Raw genomic sequence first — 22,584 nt, 5'->3', positions numbered from 1 at the left:
AAAACTGTAAAAGTATTTGCACCTCAAAAATCACAATGGATACATAGTTATGGAAAAAAATCAGCTCTTGCCATTGTTGTAATAAGTAATGTCAACAAAAGAAAACAGTATTTGTGATGGAATAGTGCTAATGTGATTCTGTTATAGAAGAGATGTATAGTTAACTTGTGGCATGATAAAGTTGTGAAGTTAAAATGTCAGAGAGTTGTTTAAAGTCTTAAGAACGGGTATTCACGGTATTGAATAGGGAAAGATTGACCTTAAGTATGGTCGGGAATGAATCACCATGTGTGATGGGCAATGAGCCGGGAACCGATTGATAAAATGCAATGATTAAGAATGAGAACGGGTTTTGAGTCTGACAAAATAATCGTTATCAAGTTAACAGTGTAACAGAAAGCACAGCAGTGAATTTGAGCGTTGTTGATATTTTGCATTTAAATTTTCATGCAGTGAAATTATTCAGTGTAATTTTGTGTTAAAGCATTGAAGTGTGAAAAGTGTTTAGTTAATGTGTGTTTTTCACTTTTCATTTGGAGGGGAAGCATACAGAATTATACATCGTTAAAAATACAATGTGGACAAAGATCCATTTTGTCTGTGATGTAATTGGACAAGAAATCAAAATTATGGATGAAAAATAACAACATGTTTGTTATTTATTTCAGTCGCAATCTCACTATCATCCTTCATGTCTGTATCATCCTTCAACGGTCAACGGCGTCGCGCCTACCAATGTTTGAAATGTTACCACCGGATGGATAAGGTCTACATAGAGGCAAAGTACCGTGTCTACAATCATTTCCTCAAGGAACACATGAGCCTGGATCAAGCCCCGTTCTACTGTCGCCTTTGCCTATTCAGATGCTTCAAACGAGAAGAACTTGACAAACATGTCAGCAGTTTCCGTAGACATCAACTCGTGCTCCAAGAAAAGAACATACCGGACAGCCCTGATTTCCTTGTCTCCAATCCGACTCCATACTCCATTACCGACCGAGATGTTGCTATCCTTTCTGCTGAAGACAGCCAGCGTCACTGGATCTCAATCTCCAAGAAACAAGACATCCTTTCTCAAGCAATGCAGTCCGCCCTACCAGACCTTAGTCCTATCAGTAACTTTCCCCTCTCCCCTTTTCTGCAGACTATGTCACCATCTCAACCTACCAGACCGACTACCCTTCAAACTGAGCTACCCACTCAACTTCGTCAACAGCAGCCCATCACTTACATCAACCTGTCTGATTGCGTTGGCCCTCTTCAACAACTTATGAACGTCCTGGGAACATCAACCAACCCAACATTAGCCCCAAATCAAGCCACTTTGTCAAACCCTCCACCTCCTAACGTCCAATCGTCTCCTGCAATACAACAGGAATCACTCAACCAAGAAGATCCTCTGAACTCTCTTCCAACTATTGATGAATGTCGCGCCCTCGCCCCGGAAGTCACATCTGACACCAGCAGCTCTTCGTCATCATTCTCTTCGTCGTCATCAGCCTCATCCACCTCTTCTGCTGTACGACACAAAGAACTTATGTCTGTGCTGTCCCAAATAAACACCAACTTACAGAATCTTCACTCGGAAATACATAAACAGTATCAATTCAACTACAATTTTGCAAGAAGTATGACAGATCTTACTGACATTCTCCGGCATCAACATCAATCCACCCAATCTGCTGCTGACCGTCATCCCCCAACATCGCTTCGTGTTGAGTCCACCCACAACAACCATCAACACCATCCAGACCACTCTACCTCCCAAACCTCCACCATCCGTCATCACCACCGCGACAGATCACCTTTGAGATCCAGGAATAATGAAGCAAGACACGAGAAGGAAAACCATCGAGAGCGACGATTTGTTCATCATAGAATGTATTAGAAAAGTTCTGTTTTGATTGAAACATTGTTACATAGTCATTTAACATGAGTTACAATCTTTTAAAATCTATGCTTTTTTAGGTCAGTCGTTAATTTAAGAAAAAGTGCCTTAAATTATCTAGTCATTTTGTTAAGAAGGTTTAATAATTATTTAAGTATAAATGTTTGCAAGTGAATACATGTTGACCAATTAACTTTGGTATTCAAGATGAAATTTGGTATTCAGGATTTTCTTGAGAGTAAATTTTTTGTTGTTGTTGTATGTAAAAATATTGCTGAACAAGTCAGTTAAAATATTTACATTGTGTTTACTTGTACAAATTGAAAGTCTAGTCATCACATTATTTATATTGACTTTCTCTGATCTCAAATAATTTATTATTGTACATAGGATTGAAATTTGTTGTGATTGTTTTTACAGCATTTTGTTGTATGGTAGTTCTTGTGCTTTAAGCAGTGAAACATAACACTGTACAAAGTGTTGTACCTTAAAAAATGCTCTAAATCACACTGTACAAAGTGTTTATTTTTTTTATATATTACAGTTTTACTGATATTGTAACTGTTAGAGAGTTGAAAGTACAAATTTTTAATTACTTAATTATTTAAAGGAGGACCTTTAAAATTGAAGGAGGGGTAATGTCATGCCCTAGATTGTTTATGAAAACATGTGTTTATGTTCATGTACATTGTTCATTTTTACCGTTTATGTTTTGCATCTAAATGACTATGTCACTGTTATTTAATGCTTTTATTGGATGCTGTGTGGAAGTTAGAGCTGATAACAGCCGATGCCTACCTTTTGCGCTTCTTTATTATTTGTAATATCCTTTTTAAAAGTCTCATTGTTTAAGCGTCTGTTAATGTGGCAGCCATTTTTGCATAAACAGGAAGTTGATTTCCTGATGCTGACATAAGTGCCTTCTGGGTAGTTTACACTGACTACAGTATTTTGACAGTTTCGTCATACAATATCTTTTGTTAAATACTCATATTCCTTCTTAAAAATTGTTTAAAAAGGTAATAGTCATCTTTATAAATGATTTATTGATTTAATTGATATGTATTTGACTACTGCTTCATTGTAATATCGTCAGAAATATCATTTTAATATGAGTGACATTTACCGTGTCAAGAACGCTCAAATTTTATTGTGCGCTCTTGCGCGCTTTACTGCTCGTTGTTTGTGCGCTTTTTGTGCACAATTCATATGTGCGCTTTTACGTTATTATTGCACAACGTTATGTGTGCGCTTTTGGAGAGTATAAAAGGCACTGAAAATTCTTATTCGAGGACTCTGAACTTTGTTTTCCTAGGTGTGAGACCTATTTTATTTTTCTTATATAAGCATTTAAAATACATTTTTCAATAAGACTTAGCTATTAAAATTCAGACTGAATTTTATAAATACTTAAAAATTGCATTTGTCATCTTTTTAGAACATTATAAAATAGAAAGTGCAAATACTTAACATGACACATGTACGTGTATATTGCTGTATTATAATGTAAATGTCTGAAAATTAATCTGTCTGTTAAGAAATATATATATTGAAAGTTGTTATTTATTTATTCGTTATGAATGAATAAAATTTAGAAAGGTTATAAATCTTGAGTTTGTATATTTTTTTTGACAATTTTAAAACAACTGAATAGGCAAAATGTTATTCTTAGTTTACTGTTTATCAGAGTCCATTTTAGTTCCATGTTCAACTTGAACAAAAGCTTCAAGTTTGGAAAAGTTAAAGAAACTGAAGTAAAATCACAGCTACCGCTCGGCTCGTGACAATATGTTCACCATCAGTACATTTGAAATAAAAAGTATTGTATGTCCTGTAGATTTATTGAATTCGGTGACATATTTAATATTAAGCAAAAATAATGCAGGAAATCTTTTTATACTCTGAAACCAATACTCAATTGTATCAAAGTATGTTGTTTTATTGGTATAACCATCTACCTATGATCAATGAACGTGTGTTGATACCTTCCACATAGTTTTGTATATTCATTCGGTTTTGGCGACAGGCAGGTCTGCACATGCTTGCAATCATATAACATCGAACAATTATTTCAGTCAGAGGACACGAACACTGGCTTGTAAATATTGAAACATCAATCACTAACCATAATACGTGTATAGACCAGTTGACGATTGACGTCACGCGCACCTGCAAAGTTTAGACTCCGCCCACTGGTTGGCAAAAAGAGGTGACATATAAGCGCATAATTTTATAGAGAAGGTTGACAAAATCATCGGTTTTAATGATAATCATGCACAATATAAAATATAATTTTACTAATTTTATGTCTAAATAAAACATTAGCATGCAAGGAAATGCATCTTTGGAACGATTATATGGTTGTTATTATTCGTTTTTACTAACAACGAACGGGAGTGATACACAATTTAAGAGCTCGATATGTGGCCACCACAAAAATCTCTCTACTTGGCACTTCTTCGCGACCATTTTTAGATAAAAAAAATATCAGAAATCGAAATTCTTTCAGAATAAGATAAATTTAAAGAACGAAAACAAATAAGGATGAACACAAACAACCAATAGGTCGATTCTCTGTACACAACATAGGGTAACAGATTTGAACCTTTATATGTCTGAAAAAACGTACCTTGTTAAACATTAAATAAATTCTCTTGACTAATATAATTGTGTTATTTAATTGTTCACACTACTTTTGGCACTGTTTGTTGCAGCTTTTATATCCAGGTGTTTAATTGCACCTCTGTATATATCAAACCGATTATCTCGTTATGATCGGATACTGTCCAGACAATTACAAAGAAAACATGGTGTCATAAAGTAAAACCCAGGGACCTATACTTGGGTCCCTGCATAAACCACATGTGTCAGACGAGTGTCTGGTCATTAAACACAAGACACATGTCATTTCTTGGCATATTGAGCAGTCATTTAAGCCAAATTTGAAAGAAGACATTCGTCGGAAATGGATAAACAGGAACAAGTATATATATATATATATATATTATATATATATATATATATATATCTATATATATATATATATATATATATATATAATATATATATATATATATATATATATATTATATATATATATAGTATATATATATATATATATATATACATATAAATATATATATATATATATATCATATCTATATATCTATATCTATAATCTATTATCTATATATATATCTATATATATATATATATATATATCTATATATATATCTATTAATCATAATAATACATTGTTTAATAACTATATATTTAAAATATTGTGCAATTTTACTGCTACGCAATTAAGGTATTTAACGGGTACCGTGAAAAGTAAACTCAGCTATTACGTGTAAAGATTGTACATTACTGCAGTGTAAGAAACACCACCATGATCACAAGCAATCACAATAGGGTAAAACATAACTGCGCTAAATAAATTAAATATATGCATTTATCATAAAATGCTATAATTTTATCACTCCCTATTACAAGTAAAGAGATTACAATATACATGCAAAGACAGTTAAATTTTCATAATATGCAGGATTTTTCCGTTTGTATGCTAAATTGTTTTAATATTGTCATTCAATGTAAAAGAAAATTACCACAATATTTAAAACAAATTGTAATGTATTCCGCTTTTAAGGGCTTTGTTTTATAATTGATAAAATGCACCTCTGACACTATCGATCGCTGATGAAAAATAACACTATCCACACTACTTACAATTATAATAAAATGAATACATTTTTATTATTGTTGAAATATAATTTATTTAAGTCTTACTATCAGAAAGAATACGGCTAATTTATTATTTTGTTTTGTGGAATTGTCAGTTTTTAGTCTTCCGATCACGTTTACTCTATGCTTATAACTACTGCGTATTTTTATGACGAGGAAATTTGATTTGGGAATATACATTTATTTGGTACTAAATATGATATATTTGCACTATTGTGTAAGAGTTTTAATGTTTATTGCGGTCTTATTACCAATTTATTGACTAAACAAAAGCATTTTATACATGTTTTACGTTACTGTTACCAGTGTTTTTGCGAACCAGTGAGTGCGCATGCGCGGAAAATCCCGAATTTAAACAATAACATTCAACTGGTCTATTGTCATCAAACAATGCAGCTAGGTTAATACAGACCTTCACGTAGTGTGGGCTAAAATAATTATCAGGTTGACTTGGATTGAGTCATTATAAGTATTGTTAAGTATTGTTGTTACCCGTGTAAACGTATATAGTATTAAACTAAAATATATTCCCGTTAAATGCTGTTAAATATCCCCACTACGTGCAACAAACAATTTAATGTCCTGTACACCTTCTACAGCTTCATTCGCGGAGTTCTATTAAACATTTGTTGTAACGGACTGAATTGTTTGTTTTTGTTTTCGTGTTTAAACATGTTACATGACGTGCAAGCGGCCGTGTACATATGCCGTCGTCAGCTCACTTCAGTGCATTAAACCGGATCTGTTGTAATGATCCGGTTTCAGCGCTTCCTGAACATTCAAAGAACGACATGCCTGATTATGAGACTGTCAGACAGTTTTCAGAGAGGGTAAGCTGTTGAGGCAGATCATGACAAAACAGAGAAAAATCGGAAATTCTTGTTGAAATATGTCAACTAATATATCCGAACATCAATAACATTCTAACAATTATGTTGTAAACGTCTGTGACGTCGGCAGTTGTTAAACAAGCCAACACCTCTTTGAGGTTCAACAATGTTGAACACTATCTTTAAACATTTTCCCTCGTGTGGTTTATTTTAACAAAGAATGAATAAATAAATTAACTAATGTGATTTAAAATATTAAAACGCTTAACTTTATACCCTATTCCCTAACCGAAAATCCCGATCCTCACCTGACATTTCATTTGCGTATTAACGTCGGGGACATTTTGCCTTATTGGCACAAACTTCGACGACTAAATACATCTATTTGAATAACATGAACAAAACCTCTTTGCCAAATTATATAAACAGCTTGGGTAAACGATTAGGTAGATCATATGTATGAATAACTTCATCGTTAAAATAAATGTAATGTGAACTTTCGTTCGAACTCGTTTTTAATGTAAATTATTATACGTATAAAAATAATGATTATAAATTTAGTGAACATGTACTTAACGTCACAATTTAAAGTTTAAAAAAGAGGAGTAAACGTCGATCTTAGAAATAACAAGAGAAAACGGACTTCAGTCTTGTAGTTGTACCATAAAGCAATGCTGTAACGTTTGTATCTCTAGTACAAATAATCATAAAACTGAACTGTGACCGATTTAATATCATTTCTACACTACATATATCTTGGAGGATACAATTTTAACGCCAAGTGAAACACGTTTTGATAAGAAAATGTCTTCCTAATTTTCCGATTAAATTATATGCAAACTGACCGATGTGCAAACAGTCCAGGGGATATTTGTACGCACTAATTTGAACTTAAATGTAAATACAAATATGATGAAGAAGGAAGAGGACACAAACATTGGCTTGTAAATATCGATACATAAATCACTTACCATAATACAGGATGCAGAATCAACGGGGTTTTTAGGGGTTGACACTCGGGCTGGACAGAATGTAAACACACCGTTAAGAACTTTATTTTGCAAATATCTCAAGTTATTGAAATTTATTTGCAAAAATCGTTAGTGCATAAAAGACAGGGTTTCTTGCAGTTTGTGCCGATATCTCAAGGTATAAGAATAAATCATTGAATACGTCTTAAATCGGTGACAAAATTTCACGTTGCCTGAAGCATAACAGTATAAATGAATGCAGTAAACAGAGAGTTTTTGAACAAGAACACATGCTTATTAAATAAGGTAATTCTGATGCATTTCATATTGCCATTAGCAGCATAAAAATCTGTCTTTTATGCACTAGTTGAAATTCCAAAGAAACAATGACTTAAAAAGTTATTTGAAAAAGCACCACTGGCCAGTGTGTTTATATCCATTAACCTTTAATTGGGAACCCCACATAGTCATGGGATCCTGCACCTTGAATTGTCTAGGCGACAAGAATTGCCAGATTTGCCTGGATTGAATTATTAAGTATTTAAGTTACCGTTGTAAACGTATACCGTAATGCTGTAACGTTTGTATCAGTAGAACAAATAATCATAAAGCTGAACTGTGGCCGATTTAATATAATTTCTACACTACAGATATCTTCGATGATACAAATTAGACGCCAAGTGAAACACGTTTTGATATAAAAATGTCTTCCTTATGTTCCGATTCAATGGAATGCAAACTGACCGATGTAAAAACAGTCAAGGGGATATTTGTCCGCACTCATTTGAACTTAAATGTAAATACCAATCTGATAAAGAAGTACCCAATGATTTTTAAGGCCGTTATCTCGGACAAAACCAAGTATCCATAGTAACTTATATAAAATTTATAAACAGTATAACATTTATACTAATATACTTTTAAGGTCCGATTTTTGTTTGTTGAAATGAAGTTCGAGCTTTATAACACATGCACTGACAAACATGCACTTGTTCCAAACTCAAACATACCACAGAATTTTCAAATATATTTTTCGCTTTTTAAATAGTAAACAAAATCAGATTTCTCTTGGTTACCGCTCAGTATATGCCTATATTTTAAAATTATTATATCTGACCGAAATACCCCAAGATGTTCAAGTGAGGAAAATAGCATGAATTAAGGTGACAGATAAAAAATAAGACATACAATGATTTATTTACATAATCATCAGTTGTATAATGTATAGATATATCGATCGAGATCCATACAATTGAACATACATCAAAACCTTGCATCGGTGCGCTGCGGTCAAAAGGTAAGCGAAGCTGTATAGTCATTCAACCTATTAACATTTTACATCCTTATTGAACTGGCGACATATAAGTGGTCTACTTAACATTGTTAAGTGTACCACGAGCTTCATCCGTCGCCAGTAATTTAGTGATGACCAGTAACCTTGACAAAGCATAGCAATGTTTGAGCCATGTCCGTGTATGAGAATAAAACAATACATACTTCAGGCTAAACATTCCAGCCGTTAAACTTGTACCAAATTGCGATGTTAATACTTGATCCCACATTACAAACAGAATCAAAGTACTGACAGTACTGGTGTGACGATGCTTTTGAGAGGATGGATATAAAAGCATCAAGTTAAGTTTATCTACATCACCACCATCACCACAATTGTGTATGTTGGTACGAAAAAAAAATTTGGTACAAAAATTTTGCGAAAAAAATTTGGGTATGAAAACAAATTTGGGTACGAAAAAATATCTGGGAACCAAAAAATTGGGACCGAAAAAAATTTGGGTACGAACAAAAAAATGGGGGTGAAAAAAAAATTGGGTACAAAAAAAAAATTAAGTACGAACAAAAATTGGGTACGAAAAATTTTAGGTAAGGAAAAAAAATTGGGGGAACGGGAAAGTAGTACCTGTGGGGAACTTGACCCACACTCGCACATTTTCGGCCCTTTCCGTCAAACATCAGATAAGTTCATCGAAGGCAATAGTATGAATACACATTTCGGAAGCGGTAATGCGGTCCTACCTACGCGCGTCAAAATGTAAGCGAACTATGTACACAAGTCTGTCAGGAATGATTGAATTAACGAAGAAAATCGTGTATTGATGTAAGTTTTTTTAAGAAATGTGCAAAAAATATATTAAACAAGAGCTGTGTTTGTGAAACACAATGCCCCCTGCTGCGCAGCTTTGAAGCCATATATTTTACCTTTGACCTTGAAAGATGACCTTGACCTTTCAAAATGTGCAGCTCCATGACATACACATGCATGCCGAATATGGAGTTGCTATCTTCAATATTGCAAAATTTGACCTTTGACCTTGACCTTGAATGATGACCTTGACCTTTCACCAATCAATATGTGCAGCTCTATGAGATACGCATGCACGCCAACATTGAAAAAGTTATGGCCAATGTTAAAGTTTTCGTACAGACAGACATACGCTTTATATTTGACATTTGACCTTGAAGGATGACCTTCACCTTCACCTTTCACAACTTAAAATGTGCAGCTCCATGAGATGCACATGTATGCCAAATATCAAGTTGCTATGTTCAATATTAAAAAAGTTATGGCCATTAAAGTTTTCGGACGGACGGACAGACTGACACACTGACTGACTGACTGACTGACAGTTCAACTGATATAGGCCACCCTACCGGGGGCATAAAAAGCAATGGCGATATAATTGTTAATAGTTTGATATCACAAAATGAAAGTGAAAGTAGAACTGTCAAAAATGACAACCTGTCAAAGTGTTGTTTTTGCTGGCACGAGAGGGCGGTTACACTCAATGTGTTCACATTTTGACCATAGGCTTTGTCAATGACCTTTATAGTATGGATAGCTTTGATATTATTTATTGCTATCATGTAACTGCATGATTGTGTATATGTTTACAATACACAAAGCATAAATAATGATATAAATATACTGATTGAGCTTATAATAATCTGAGAACTATAGCCAGGTCAATTAAGGACTTAAAATACAATTTTGTGTCCTGATTTCATGAAGAAATGACCATGCATGTCCTAGATTTCAAATTCAAGGCCCTGGTGTGACACATTGGTAGCATTACCGTTAAACTGTTACCAGGCTTATGAAATTAGTTTTTATTGAACTATCTAAGGAAATCTAAATCAGGCACTGCTTTTTCTTGTTTTAATACAGTCATAGATCAGTTGTGGCCTCTGGGTAATGAGCATTTTTTGCTTTCTTGTCACACCCTTAAAATTTTCCACACGTCTATAATAGCAAATCTGGATTTAGGTGATCTTCAATGGTACATTTAAACTTTAGCTCTGTTACAAGAGTGCTGGTAAAGTCCAGTCACATATTTAAATCTAGGCCATGTCAAAATCATAGTGTCAAAGACAAATGAAAGATGCGTTCATTAATTATTGTCCAATTTTTTACTACTGCTGTAAGTTTTTATATAATATGACTGATGAACATCATGTGAGAGAAAATTCACTTTATCATTGTATATCAGGTTAAGCAGCCTTTTAGATCACAAAGTATGCTAGTTTTCAATGTCGCTTCTTGGGATCATACCCGAAGGGCTTTTAGAAAGATTCAGAAATTGTCGATCCCTCGAGAGCAACCAAACCAAAAATTAAGTCAAATATTGCCGACTCGGTTTTTTGAGTCGGTTCATGAGGGATAATGGAGCTTGATTGGTCATTGTCGGCTCTGGTACTACTTACATGTACCCCGGGTACTCTTAAGTATACTCACATATACCCTGGGTACTCTAAGTATACTTACATATACCCCAGGTACGGTAAATAAACGTAATTGTACTCGGTCCATATTAGACTGTACCCGAGTTGTATTCGCTCCCAAAATCCGATGTCGTAAAACGCGCAACCGATTATCTTAAACACACTTCTCTTCAAAAAACACTGCATCAACATGCTTTTTGAGTATGTGTTCCGATAATATAGAGGCCATTCTACAGAAAATTGACATAAATGTGTATATATAATTATAACAAAAAAAAGTCGACAACGACTGATTTAGGGTTAAATTTCCCGGGAACATTTTAGTATATTTACCGTACCCGGGATACACGTATGTATACTTAAGAGTACCCGGGGTACATGTACGTATTACCCGAGCCTACAATGAACAATCGAGCGATACTGGAAGGTGCAACATCTCTCACGCCCCCTAGCATCGCCTTTAGCAGTATTCCATTCTCAACAGGAAAGTGCTGGAGTCATTGATCCCGAGGGACAAGAAAAAAAAAAAGATTAATGTTCGAAATAAATAATTTGATTAATGACAATTCTATTATTTGAGCCAGGTCACCGGAAAAGCGCAGTCAAATCAGTATCCAATTAAATTATTTGTTATTGTCAGAAAAACGCTTTTAAGCAAACAGCTTTCAAGCGACTGCAGACTGATCTAGATCCAAACTGGCCACAATCGCCTTAATGTCTCTTTTACTGTGACACAGTTCATTTAACTTTAAAATGATAAAAAGTACTAACACTAAGAAAGAGTACAAACCAGTAAAGAGTTTGAAATCAATGTTGAATTTCAGGACAGCTTGGTGATCTGCAAATCCCCGATGAAATGTTGATATCGGGTATCATAGTCATTCAATAAGTCGCAAAATGCTCGAATACAATTTATAAAGCACAATGTGACTTATATTGATAACTAAAAATACCAGTATGCCAGTTTTGCCGTGTCAAGCTGTTACGATCCAGAAAGCCCTTCATTCACATCGAGTATATATCCTTCGAATTCCAACTATTGTTGACATAAGCGGAGATTTAGTGAATAAATAATTCATATATCCTAAATGACAGCTTCTAAATAGCGAAACAAGCCAATTTATGCAGTAAGAAAGTTTTGAATCGAGACTCTCATTGGGGCGGCCATTGTTGAATGTTGAAACACGAACGACAACTCTGCTAGGAGAATGTTATCAATGACGAGCAATCTCCTACGCAGTGGCGAATGCAAAAGAGAAGTAACTGAAAAATCGAGTTATCTCAATCGGACTGGCTCGGTCTTTTACATAGGTCGCCATTGTGAATTTTTTTTGATGGTTATCATACCTTGGACGATGCTGTTCCTGCATCGTCAAAAAAGTACGAGCTCTACATTATGTATCTATTCAAGAGTAATATTAGTCATTAGCAGGAGATATTCATCAATTGAAATACATGTATATACAATTAAATAGCTTCTTTTTCGAAAATTCGTGTGTCACACAGACACAGAACGTTATGTATAAAATTCAAAATCCCTCGTCGGCTAAATATTGGTGAATACGGCAGCTTGTTTTGAATCCTTAAGTATCGGGCTCGAGTCCCGTTAAAGGTAAATGTTTCAATTTAAATATTTAGTTCTCTTATAATACTTTCTTTCTGTTTTATTAGCCCATGCAGATGTTGTAATTTTTGCATTTAATATGACATTTGTATTTTTTTTAATCTTCATTTCTGCCAGAACATACTGAAGCGATACACGTCTATGTCCGCCTACAAAACAAAATCTGCCCGTACAGGAGTCTTATTTCCGCTCTGAGTCTCCGGTCCAGAAAACCGTAAATGTAAGCATTAGCCATGTTGTTGATAAAGAAACACCAGATGAAAGTGTTGTACAAAACGAGGCCAGTAAAACTCATGTTGGGCACGAAGTTTGGATTCAGGAAAGTGACGATCTTCAGCAACAGATGTGGGAGGTAGCTCAATACGAAGACTGCTGTTATTAAAGCGAACATCACTGTCGTCCGTTTGGCGTGATCATGGTTGGTTTTCTCGGCGTCTCCACGCCGTGACCGTCCAGACTGGCTGATGTAAGGTTGTTTGTTCTTGACATTTTTGTCACACTGTTCATTTGTTGTGTCGTCACTGTCTACCGACTGAGCGGCGGAGGTGTCAACTGATGACGTTACGTTCGACATTTTCGTTGATGTCTTGCTATGGCCTTCCGCTTCTTCTAGTTCCGCGCGTTTCAAGCTATGTTTCCGTATGACCCTCCAAATCAGCGAGTACAGGACCACGAGAACGACGAGCGCCACGAAAAACACGAGTATAAGAAGCTCGTTAAAGTACGCCATGTATTTTGTTCCCCGAAATTTGTTCTCTTCATAACAGCGCGTGCCCGTGATGTTCTCGTATGACGTCATCACGATGTCCTGCCCATACAGCACGGGGGCGGGCCAGGATAGCAGTATGGAGAAACCGATAACAACAAGGCACGAGACTTTTGCAACCATTCGGGACATCTGCTTGCCAAAAGGAACACAAATCTTCCGGTATCTGAAACAGGAGGCGAAGATTCCAGTGCATACGCCGGGTATAATTAGTTACCGCAAACTTACAGTTTGATAAACACCTGACATGTGAAACCAGAAATGTTAAGCTTTACCTTATTCCTGGAAGCAATAAAACATCGTTTGTTTGGTTGATGGCTTGTTAAGACAGATCCTTGTAAGCAGGTAACGACATTCATACATATACATTCCGAATTATTTATTTAAAGTGTGTTTCCTGTTTCATTTCAGAATGTTAAGAACATCATCATCACATCACAGCAACAACAATCATGAACAATGCATGATTGGCACCACCATCGCGTCCTTTAATTGCAATGTATGTTCGATTTTATTTCTATCAAGAACAAGGATGGATGGACCTCCTCACGAACTAATACTCAAGAAACCTCTTCATGTTTTACCCTTAATATGCTATTTTAGCCAACTAATAGTTTTTTCTCACCGATGTTCATATTTGTGACGTTTTATATTCGTTTGTTAAGACAGACAGACGAACGGACAATTCAATTTGTGTATGCCACTGAAGTTGTCTTCGTTTGGCATAAACAGGTGGACAGAGGGATACCTCAATAGTTTTAGTAATAGTCATACGGCAGTCGAATTGCAAGAGTAATGTTACATTACCAGTTCTGTTCTATGACATGAAATGTGAACAAATCTTGAAAGAGTTATCCATTAACTTTTGTTTTAACAAATTACGTTCGTATTTTCATGCGTGGAAACATATTTTTTTCTATACAAAATCAGACCAAATCCCAAAAATTCACACAAAATGTGAAACATGTCCTGAAACAAGTGATTAAAGATGTCACATTTTTCCCATGTGTATTTTTTTAATTAATTAGCTCAGATAAAAAGACACAATCTGATTTGCAAGTACCATGTGGTTGTCGTTCTTATTTTGATCGCTTTATATTTTCAGTTTATATAACATGCGTTGCGTTTTATTGATGCTTTATGACATCATTTAATGTGTTCTATAACAATCAAGTTTATCCTAGATGAAGAAAGTCTAGTCTATATCACATGTGTCAAATCGGTCCTACAGTAAATGCAACTCTGTATCTTCAAGTAGTATGACTCACAATAAATTCCCATCTTAAAGGGGAGATATGCCGTCTTTAATTGGCATGATCATTAATTAATAGTATAATCAATAGTAGTTAGATATAGCTGCCTAATGAATACGCATCAGATCATTGTCAAGTATTACGTGCACACGGCATAGCTATTTCATCCGAACGTAAAAATTGCCACTAAATACAATACATATTTCCTATGTTCCCATCAAGCAAGCATACTCCGGCGCTTCAAAAAATAATGTGCTGGGTTCTTAGTCGCGCTTAATTGGTCTTTGTCGGCTCAGGTATTACAAGAATTCGGATACTCTATAATGTACCCCGGATACGGGAAATACGCTAAAAGGCACACGACCATACTCCGGGGTATTTTTAATGGTATTTTCTGTATCCCGGGGGCTTTGTTGTATACTTAAGAGTACCCGGGGTACTTTTAAGTAGTACCAGAGCCGACAATGGCCAATCGAGCCTTAGTGGCTATAATGTACCTATCAACGGCGATGACGATGAGCAGCAGGGCGGAAGACATGCAGATAAAGTAGTTGACGAAGCGGAGGATCTTGCATGCGGCCACCAGAGTGAATGTGAGTGGATTGCGGAGGTCAACGAGGATGAACGGCATTCCCACCACGCACGTGATGAAGTCGAGGGTCGCAAGGGTGAGGATGAACACGCGGTGGTTGGAGGACTTCATGCGGAACACGTACACGTAGAGCACGTGCAGGTTGCCGAATATCCCCGCCGTCATGAGCAGCGCCACGAATACTATCCCACCCACGTACTGTTTCGCCTCCTCATGGTTGAGTCGCGCTAGAATCTCTTCATCAGTCTCCATACCGCTTAGCGGATACTGTTACAATATTATATTTTATATACAATATATATGTGTATGTATTTGACAGGTCACCAGTTTTGGTCAATGTGTTTTATATTGTATACATAAAACGTATACTTCCAATTTGTGTATATCCTGTTCACATTATCATAATTATTTATTGCACAAATCTCAGTTTGTTGAAGTATTTTCACTTATTGTTAACCATTTTATTGTGTTGCCTTTAATGTAAATCAGATTAAACATTCGTTAAACTGTTAGATCTGATAAAATACGAATTACAATCAATATTTTACGATGTCGAATGCTGTTAAAGAACCTGGTACGTCCTGACTCCAAATTAGAAACTGAAAATAAGTTTACATCGCTCATATACTATGTGCCATTTACAAGGAAGTTAACGCACTGTAACGTCCGTGATTATTTTGTGTGTAATTGTTTGCAAAAAGGCCTCACTGTCATCATTATAATATCTCGCAAAACACGATGCACGAGTTTCTCATAATTAATTGTCATCGCTAAACAAAAAACATATTTTATAATAAACTTAAACTGTTTAATTAATTTACAACGAGTAGCACGCATTCCATCGTCATGACCGATCACAGCCGTCTTTTCTTTATTACCACAATTTTACAGTCGCTAAAACATCATAGATAAGCTAATCCGCGATGTTGTTAAAATACAATTTATGCTTCAAATAAAGGGGGGTGTGTGTTTCATATCAATGACTGTTATATTCGGCTAATCAATTCTTTTCAACTAAACTGTGTTCACGTGACCTCCATTGAACGCATAAATCGGCCAAGAGGTCGTCTTACTTCCGTGTACCCGTGTACACCCACTTACTTCCGTATGCAATTTTTACTTTCACTACGATCGAAGTAACCAGTCCCGGATTACCCATTAGGCAGAGTAGGCAAATGTCTTTGGGCTCCGCGACTTTCATGGGACCCATGAGAACGTGACGAAAGAATTGCTCTTCAATTAAACTGTGTTCACGTGACCTCTTTTGAACGCCTCAATCGTCCAAGTGGTCGTCTTACTTCCGCGTGCAATTTTTACTTTCGCTATGATCGGAGTAACCAGTCTCGGACTTCCCATTAGGCATAGTAGACAAGTGCCTTTGGGTCTCGCGACTCTTATTGGTCCCATGAGACCGTAACGAAAGAATTGCTTTTATTTACGTCCTAAACTAATCGAATGACTTGACCGAGCCAATGACATGTTTCGATTGACACTTGAAATTGTCTTACCAATTGACAATCATTAAGTATTTGAAACACCATATGCCCCCCCCCCCTCCCCCCGTAAAACAGTACATATAATTTGTTCTTTGTTGGTTAAATAATTCAAATGTTGAATTAAAGGGCATTGTCACATTTTATGTCTTGACAGAGTTTGCATTGGTAGACTTACATAACGAAATCGACTTGGCACTGGCCTTTTGTTAGTCACTTAGCTCACTATGGGCCTGGGGCGTGGCCTCAAAAGTTCGAATGCCTATGGGCCTTCGCGGGCTTAATCCGGCACTGGGATCAACCATCTGTTATGCTCAGCTGCCTCTCCCATAAATTTGGTTGATATTTAGAATAACAATTGGCTAAACAAACACACATTAATTGGAGAATTAAATCGTTACCGGTACATTGAATTTGATTTTAAAATAGTCACACTTTTCAATTATTTCCCTAAACACTTAAAAATCGCATATGGATTTAAGTAATGATGGTCTATATTTTAGGATCAACTGATAAATAGATAAAACTATCCGCATATCTAATTAAGTGCTTAGCGAGATTATTGGGCGAGAAAAAGATGCACTGTTGTCGTATCTCTGACTGACGAGATGTATTCACAATGTCCACGCAACTCCCTTGCGGAAAATTCATGATAGGCATATTCTGTGGAGGATATTCAAGGTTTTTTAAAAAGAAAGATTAGACAACGACAAATTGATAAGTTGTTAGACGGATTTCTGCCGCAAAATTTCGGGACGGGCAAGCGCGATACGATTTTTTTTCATATTCCATGTATGATATATACTAGTATATATATTCAGCGGCGAGAACAAATAGTTGGGTTAATATTGTTCAACATTTTTGCCAAGCTTTTTTGCTGTTAAATAAGAATTAAATAATGTCGCAAATTAATCTGGGCTCAACCTAAAACAATAGAAAAAACAACCCTGCTTTACAAAAATCGGATGGGGAAAAGGAACAGGCGGGCGCTAGTCTTTCTTTTTAAGAATATTTTTTTAGATGGGCAACGCGTTAAATTTCATTTTAATGGGTTTGTTACGTTAAAATGGTAGTTAATGCCGTTTTCTGGAAATAAATCAATAAAACAAGCGCATCGGTCAATCTGAAGGTCAGTATCCAGACTTTACGCCGACCTTAAAGAAATTTTCCCCTCCCCGAGCCAGTATACCAGGTGAAGAAAATCATGATGACTCGTGTTTAGACAAATTAGTCATCGTGCAACTTTCGTGCCGGTTCTTTGAATAATATTTCCATGCAAATGTTCCATAAGTGAGCGAATTCGAACAAAAATCTGCGTCACATGTCATTCGCAGACGCTACAAAACTATTACAGGGAGGTAACCTCACTTCATCAACTGATTATTGATTGTCTCCCTTGCAAAAAGCTGTGTCAGAAAACAGACAATCGCCTTCAATATCGCCCTCCAATTTAAAGGGGTCGTCCAACAGATTTTGGCATGTGTTGAAGCTTGTCATTAAATGTTTTATATCGATTAATTTAAACATTTGAATTAAAAATATCCAGTAAAAAACAAGAATACAATTTTTTTAAAGGAAAAAAAGTAACCCTCAACAGGGCTCGAACCACTGACCCCTGAAGTCTTGGAGTAAAAAGTCTCCCGCCTAGACCACTCAATCATCCGTGCTCTTGTTTACTGCGGATGTATTTTTTACCTATATAAGCAATCCCAAAATAAAACGACAACAACAGAACTTTCCAAATTATTTAATCGTTTCGCGTCGCACGACGCTTTATAATTTGCAGGTTTTTAAATCATCAAAAGATGCATATTATATATTTTTAAGAGCATGGTAAATGGTCAGTATTACTATTTGCTCAAAAATATCTTAACTGCAACGAACATTTGCGAATCTGAAACAACTTTTTTTAATTTTGCCAATTTACCAAAACGTGAAATCTGTTGGACGGCCCCGTTAAGGAAAATGGTTTTTACCTAATGCTTCATAACACAGCATACAGTATTTGCCTAATGATGGTTTAATCACCAAAACAGTCAAGTTGCATGCACATTACACCGTATATGATTAGCTGTCAAGTCTAAGTCAAGTTGCATGCACATTACACCGTATATGGTTAGCTGTCAAGTCTAAGTCAAGTTGCATGCACGTTACACCATATATGGTTTGCTGTCAAGTCTGAGCGACTGTCGGGATGTAAGTTTTCTTTTATAACATCCTATTTAAAATCACGACAATTTCAAAACAATGAAAGCATGTGAATTTTTTATATAAAATTTACACGACAGTTATGTACAATTTTAAATACTTATTTTACCTTAAGCTTATAACCTATCAATTAACAAGAACATCATCCACATATTACTGTATATGTGTATAAGAACAACCAAATAGAGACTAAGATGAGTTCAAATTGCATATGGGCCTTGCTCTGTGAACAAGTGGTTTAATGCATGTGTGTAAAGTGTCGTCCCAGATTAGCCTGTGCAGTCTAATCTAATCTAATTTGTGCTAATCTGGGACGACACTTTACGCACATGCATTAAACCCCCTTTTCACAGAGCACGGCTCATATGTATAAACTCGATGCATTCAACATAAATCAGAGATTTGTATTGTTAAAGCCCTTTATGTCAAAACATTAAACATTTAAAACACAACATTCCTGAAAAATATTTACACACATCTTATTTTTCTCATAAAACTAGAGTATTTCCGGTAGATAAAATCGAAAAAATTTGACTGGGAAAATTCCGGAAGGTCCCATCTGAAATCAAATAATCCTAATAAAATAATATTAAACATTTAAATTTGTATAGTTAAAAAAGATAAACTTTGCTTGAAAAATTGACTGGTTTGTTATGAAATGCCATCCTAGTAGTATAAAACAACTTGCATGGTTCTATATACAGCCGCAGGTAGTTACCTGATAAAGTGCACCATAAATATGTTCTTTCTTTCTCAAAATACACATATACAGAGCCTTGTTTCATTAATGTTTAAGCCTTTACAAATTGAAAATTGAATATTGTTCATTACCTTCACAGTTTATATTACACAATACTAAATAAGATGCCTTAACTTAAACTAGTTCAAATGATTCTTTATTGAAATGTGCCCATCGTTATTCGTCTTTGACTTTCTGTTTAAAGTCCCTTAATCTGCTCTTTTAGATAATTTCTTTGTCCGTATTCAACGTCCAATTCTCTGATTAAAGTAAAACATACAGAATATTCTTAAAACAGAAATGTTCAATAATTACTTGAGAGTTGAGTCTAGCATGACAGGTAACACCAATGAGTCAATCATCATTTATCTAGAAGTTAACAGTTTGTTACTAGCACCATTTCTAGCCTATATGTATTCAAACCATCGATTAATTGACTCGTGTCTTAAACCCTTTACCACTTAGATATCCATTTTGACGTGTTTGCAGTCCCTAAGAAAAAGTTACATTTAATACAAGACCTTTCTTATTGGATTCAAGTTTTAAAGGCTTCATTTTTAACCCTTAGATACGGATGAGCAGCAAACAGCATAAAACCTAAGCAGACTGTGAGTTACTCGCTGGCTGTTCTAGTAATATGCTGTTTGCACATAGCCATTTTCACTTTGCTTCTGAGTGGGAAAGGGTTAAAATAAGATACACCATAAGAAACTTACATCAAACTGTGAACTATTGACAGTGCTAGTGATGGGAGGAGTGGGAAGAAGAGCTGAACTTGAAACACTTCTTGAATCAATGTTCACCTTCCCCTGGAACACATCCCAGAAATGTGTTTCTGTCTTTATAAAGTACCAGAAAACGGCACTTTCCCAATTAGGAAAACACTACACATTTCCCAATTGCTGTCAAAAAAAATCGCAATTGAAGGTTCAACAAAAAAAAAGTCCAACATTTAGTCAGTTTCGCTATGCAGCTCTATGGCTTGAACCTAGATAAATATAATATTGACAACTTAAGAACACTTTGTTATGATTTAATTTTTAAAGTATTTGGGAGCAAACAAATAAAATATACCAATTTCCCAATATGAAGACTTCACGACACGAATTTCCCCAATTTCAAGGTTTTTCACGCACATTTTCCCAATTGGGTTGGTACCAGTTCTTTACCCAATTGGGCAAAAACAATCGCTGCATACTGTTACGACTTCCAGATGATTATCATTACGAAGCTGGTGTCAATATACCAAATGAGGAGACCGTTTAACATCAGTTTTCAGGAAATGTATTGTTTAATTGTAACAGCTTGATATGGCAGGACATCATACTCGTGCACTGAAGTACTAGCAGGCTTTTGCTCTATTGAAGTCTTGCAGGTAACTGCTAATTAAATAGGAGTGTGCTGAGTTTTTTTGGATAGATTTTGGTGAACAGACCTTCCAAATTATTAATTATTTTACTGTGTTGATACCTTACACGTATTTTTGTATATTTATTCGGTTCAAGCAACAGACAGGTTTGCATATGCTTGCCATCCTATAACATCATACAATTATTTCAGTCAGGGGACACGAACACTGGCTTGAAAATATTGATACATCGATCACTTACCATAATACATGTATACAGGCATTCACATAGTCTAGGCGAAATATTTGTCAGGTTGATTTGGATTGAGTCATTAAGTATCGTTGTTACCCGTGTAAACGTATACAGTAAGAAACTAAAATATATTTGCGTTATATGCTGTTAAACATCCCCACTGGCATGCAACAAACAATTAATTTAATGTCATGTACACCTTCTGCTGCTTCATTCGCGATGTTCTATTAAACATTTGTAGTAACGCACTGCAAAATTATTTTTTTCGTGTTAACATCTTACATGACGTGCAGGCGGCCGTGTACACATGCCGTCAGCTTACGTCAGTGCATTTAACCGGATCTGGTGTAATGATCCGGTTTCAGCGCTTCCTGAACATTCAAAGAACGACATGTCTTATGAGACTGTCAGGATGTTTGCAGAGAGGGTAAGCTGTTGAGGCAGATCATGACAAAACAGAAAAAAATCGGAAACTCTTGTTGAAACATGTCAACTTATATACATATCTGAACATCAACAACATTCTAACAATTACCGGCATGTTGTAAACGTCTTTGACGTCGTCTGTTGTTAAACAATCAAACTCCTCTTTGAGTTTCAACAATGTTTAACACAATCTTTAAACGTTTTCCCACGTGTGGTTAATTTTAACAAGGAATAAATAAATAAATCACTAATATGATTTACAATATTCAAGGTTTATGGCTTTATGCCTTTTCGTTTAACCGAAAATCCCGATTATTCCGTGACATTTCATCGGCGTATTAACTCTCGGGGACATTTTGACTTATTTGCACTAATGTCGACGATGAAAGACATCTATTTAAATATCAAGAGCAAAACCGTCTTATTATACGAACAGGGTTTACGATTAGTTTGATCATATGTATGAATACACTCATTGTTAAAATCAATATAATGTGGACTTTCGCTCGAACTCGTTATTTAATGTAAATTATTAATAGTATAGTATATATATTACATTTATAAACATGTACTGAACATCACATTTAAAAGTTTAAAAAGAGGAGCAAACGTCCTACTTAGAAATAACAAGTTAACATGGACTTCAGCCTTTAAAGGGGCCTTTTCACAGATTTTGGCATATTTTGAAGTTTGTCATTAAATGCTTTATAT

At 35.4% G+C, this 22,584-nt stretch overlaps 1 protein-coding gene across 2 annotated transcripts in view; it reads right to left on the bottom strand.

Moving 5' to 3' along the window:
- Window positions 1–22,584, bottom strand: part of LOC127874724 (trace amine-associated receptor 4-like) — a 122,047-nt gene that overhangs the window by 45,406 nt on the left and 54,057 nt on the right. The window contains exon 1 of one of the 2 annotated variants that reach the window (XM_052419265.1): window positions 15,312–15,689. The exons of the other annotated variant lie outside the window; for it this stretch is intronic. Within the exon in view, the coding sequence (XP_052275225.1) occupies window positions 15,312–15,658 (347 nt within the window). The 5' untranslated portion in view covers window positions 15,659–15,689. Of the gene's footprint in view, window positions 1–15,311; window positions 15,690–22,584 lie in introns of those variants that run through there. 2 annotated transcript variants of the gene reach the window in all.

The sequence above is a fragment of the Dreissena polymorpha genome, chromosome 3, assembly GCF_020536995.1.
Source record: "Dreissena polymorpha isolate Duluth1 chromosome 3, UMN_Dpol_1.0, whole genome shotgun sequence".
NCBI lineage: Eukaryota > Metazoa > Mollusca > Bivalvia > Myida > Dreissenidae > Dreissena > Dreissena polymorpha.
This window is presented reverse-complemented; position numbering and strand designations above follow the sequence as displayed.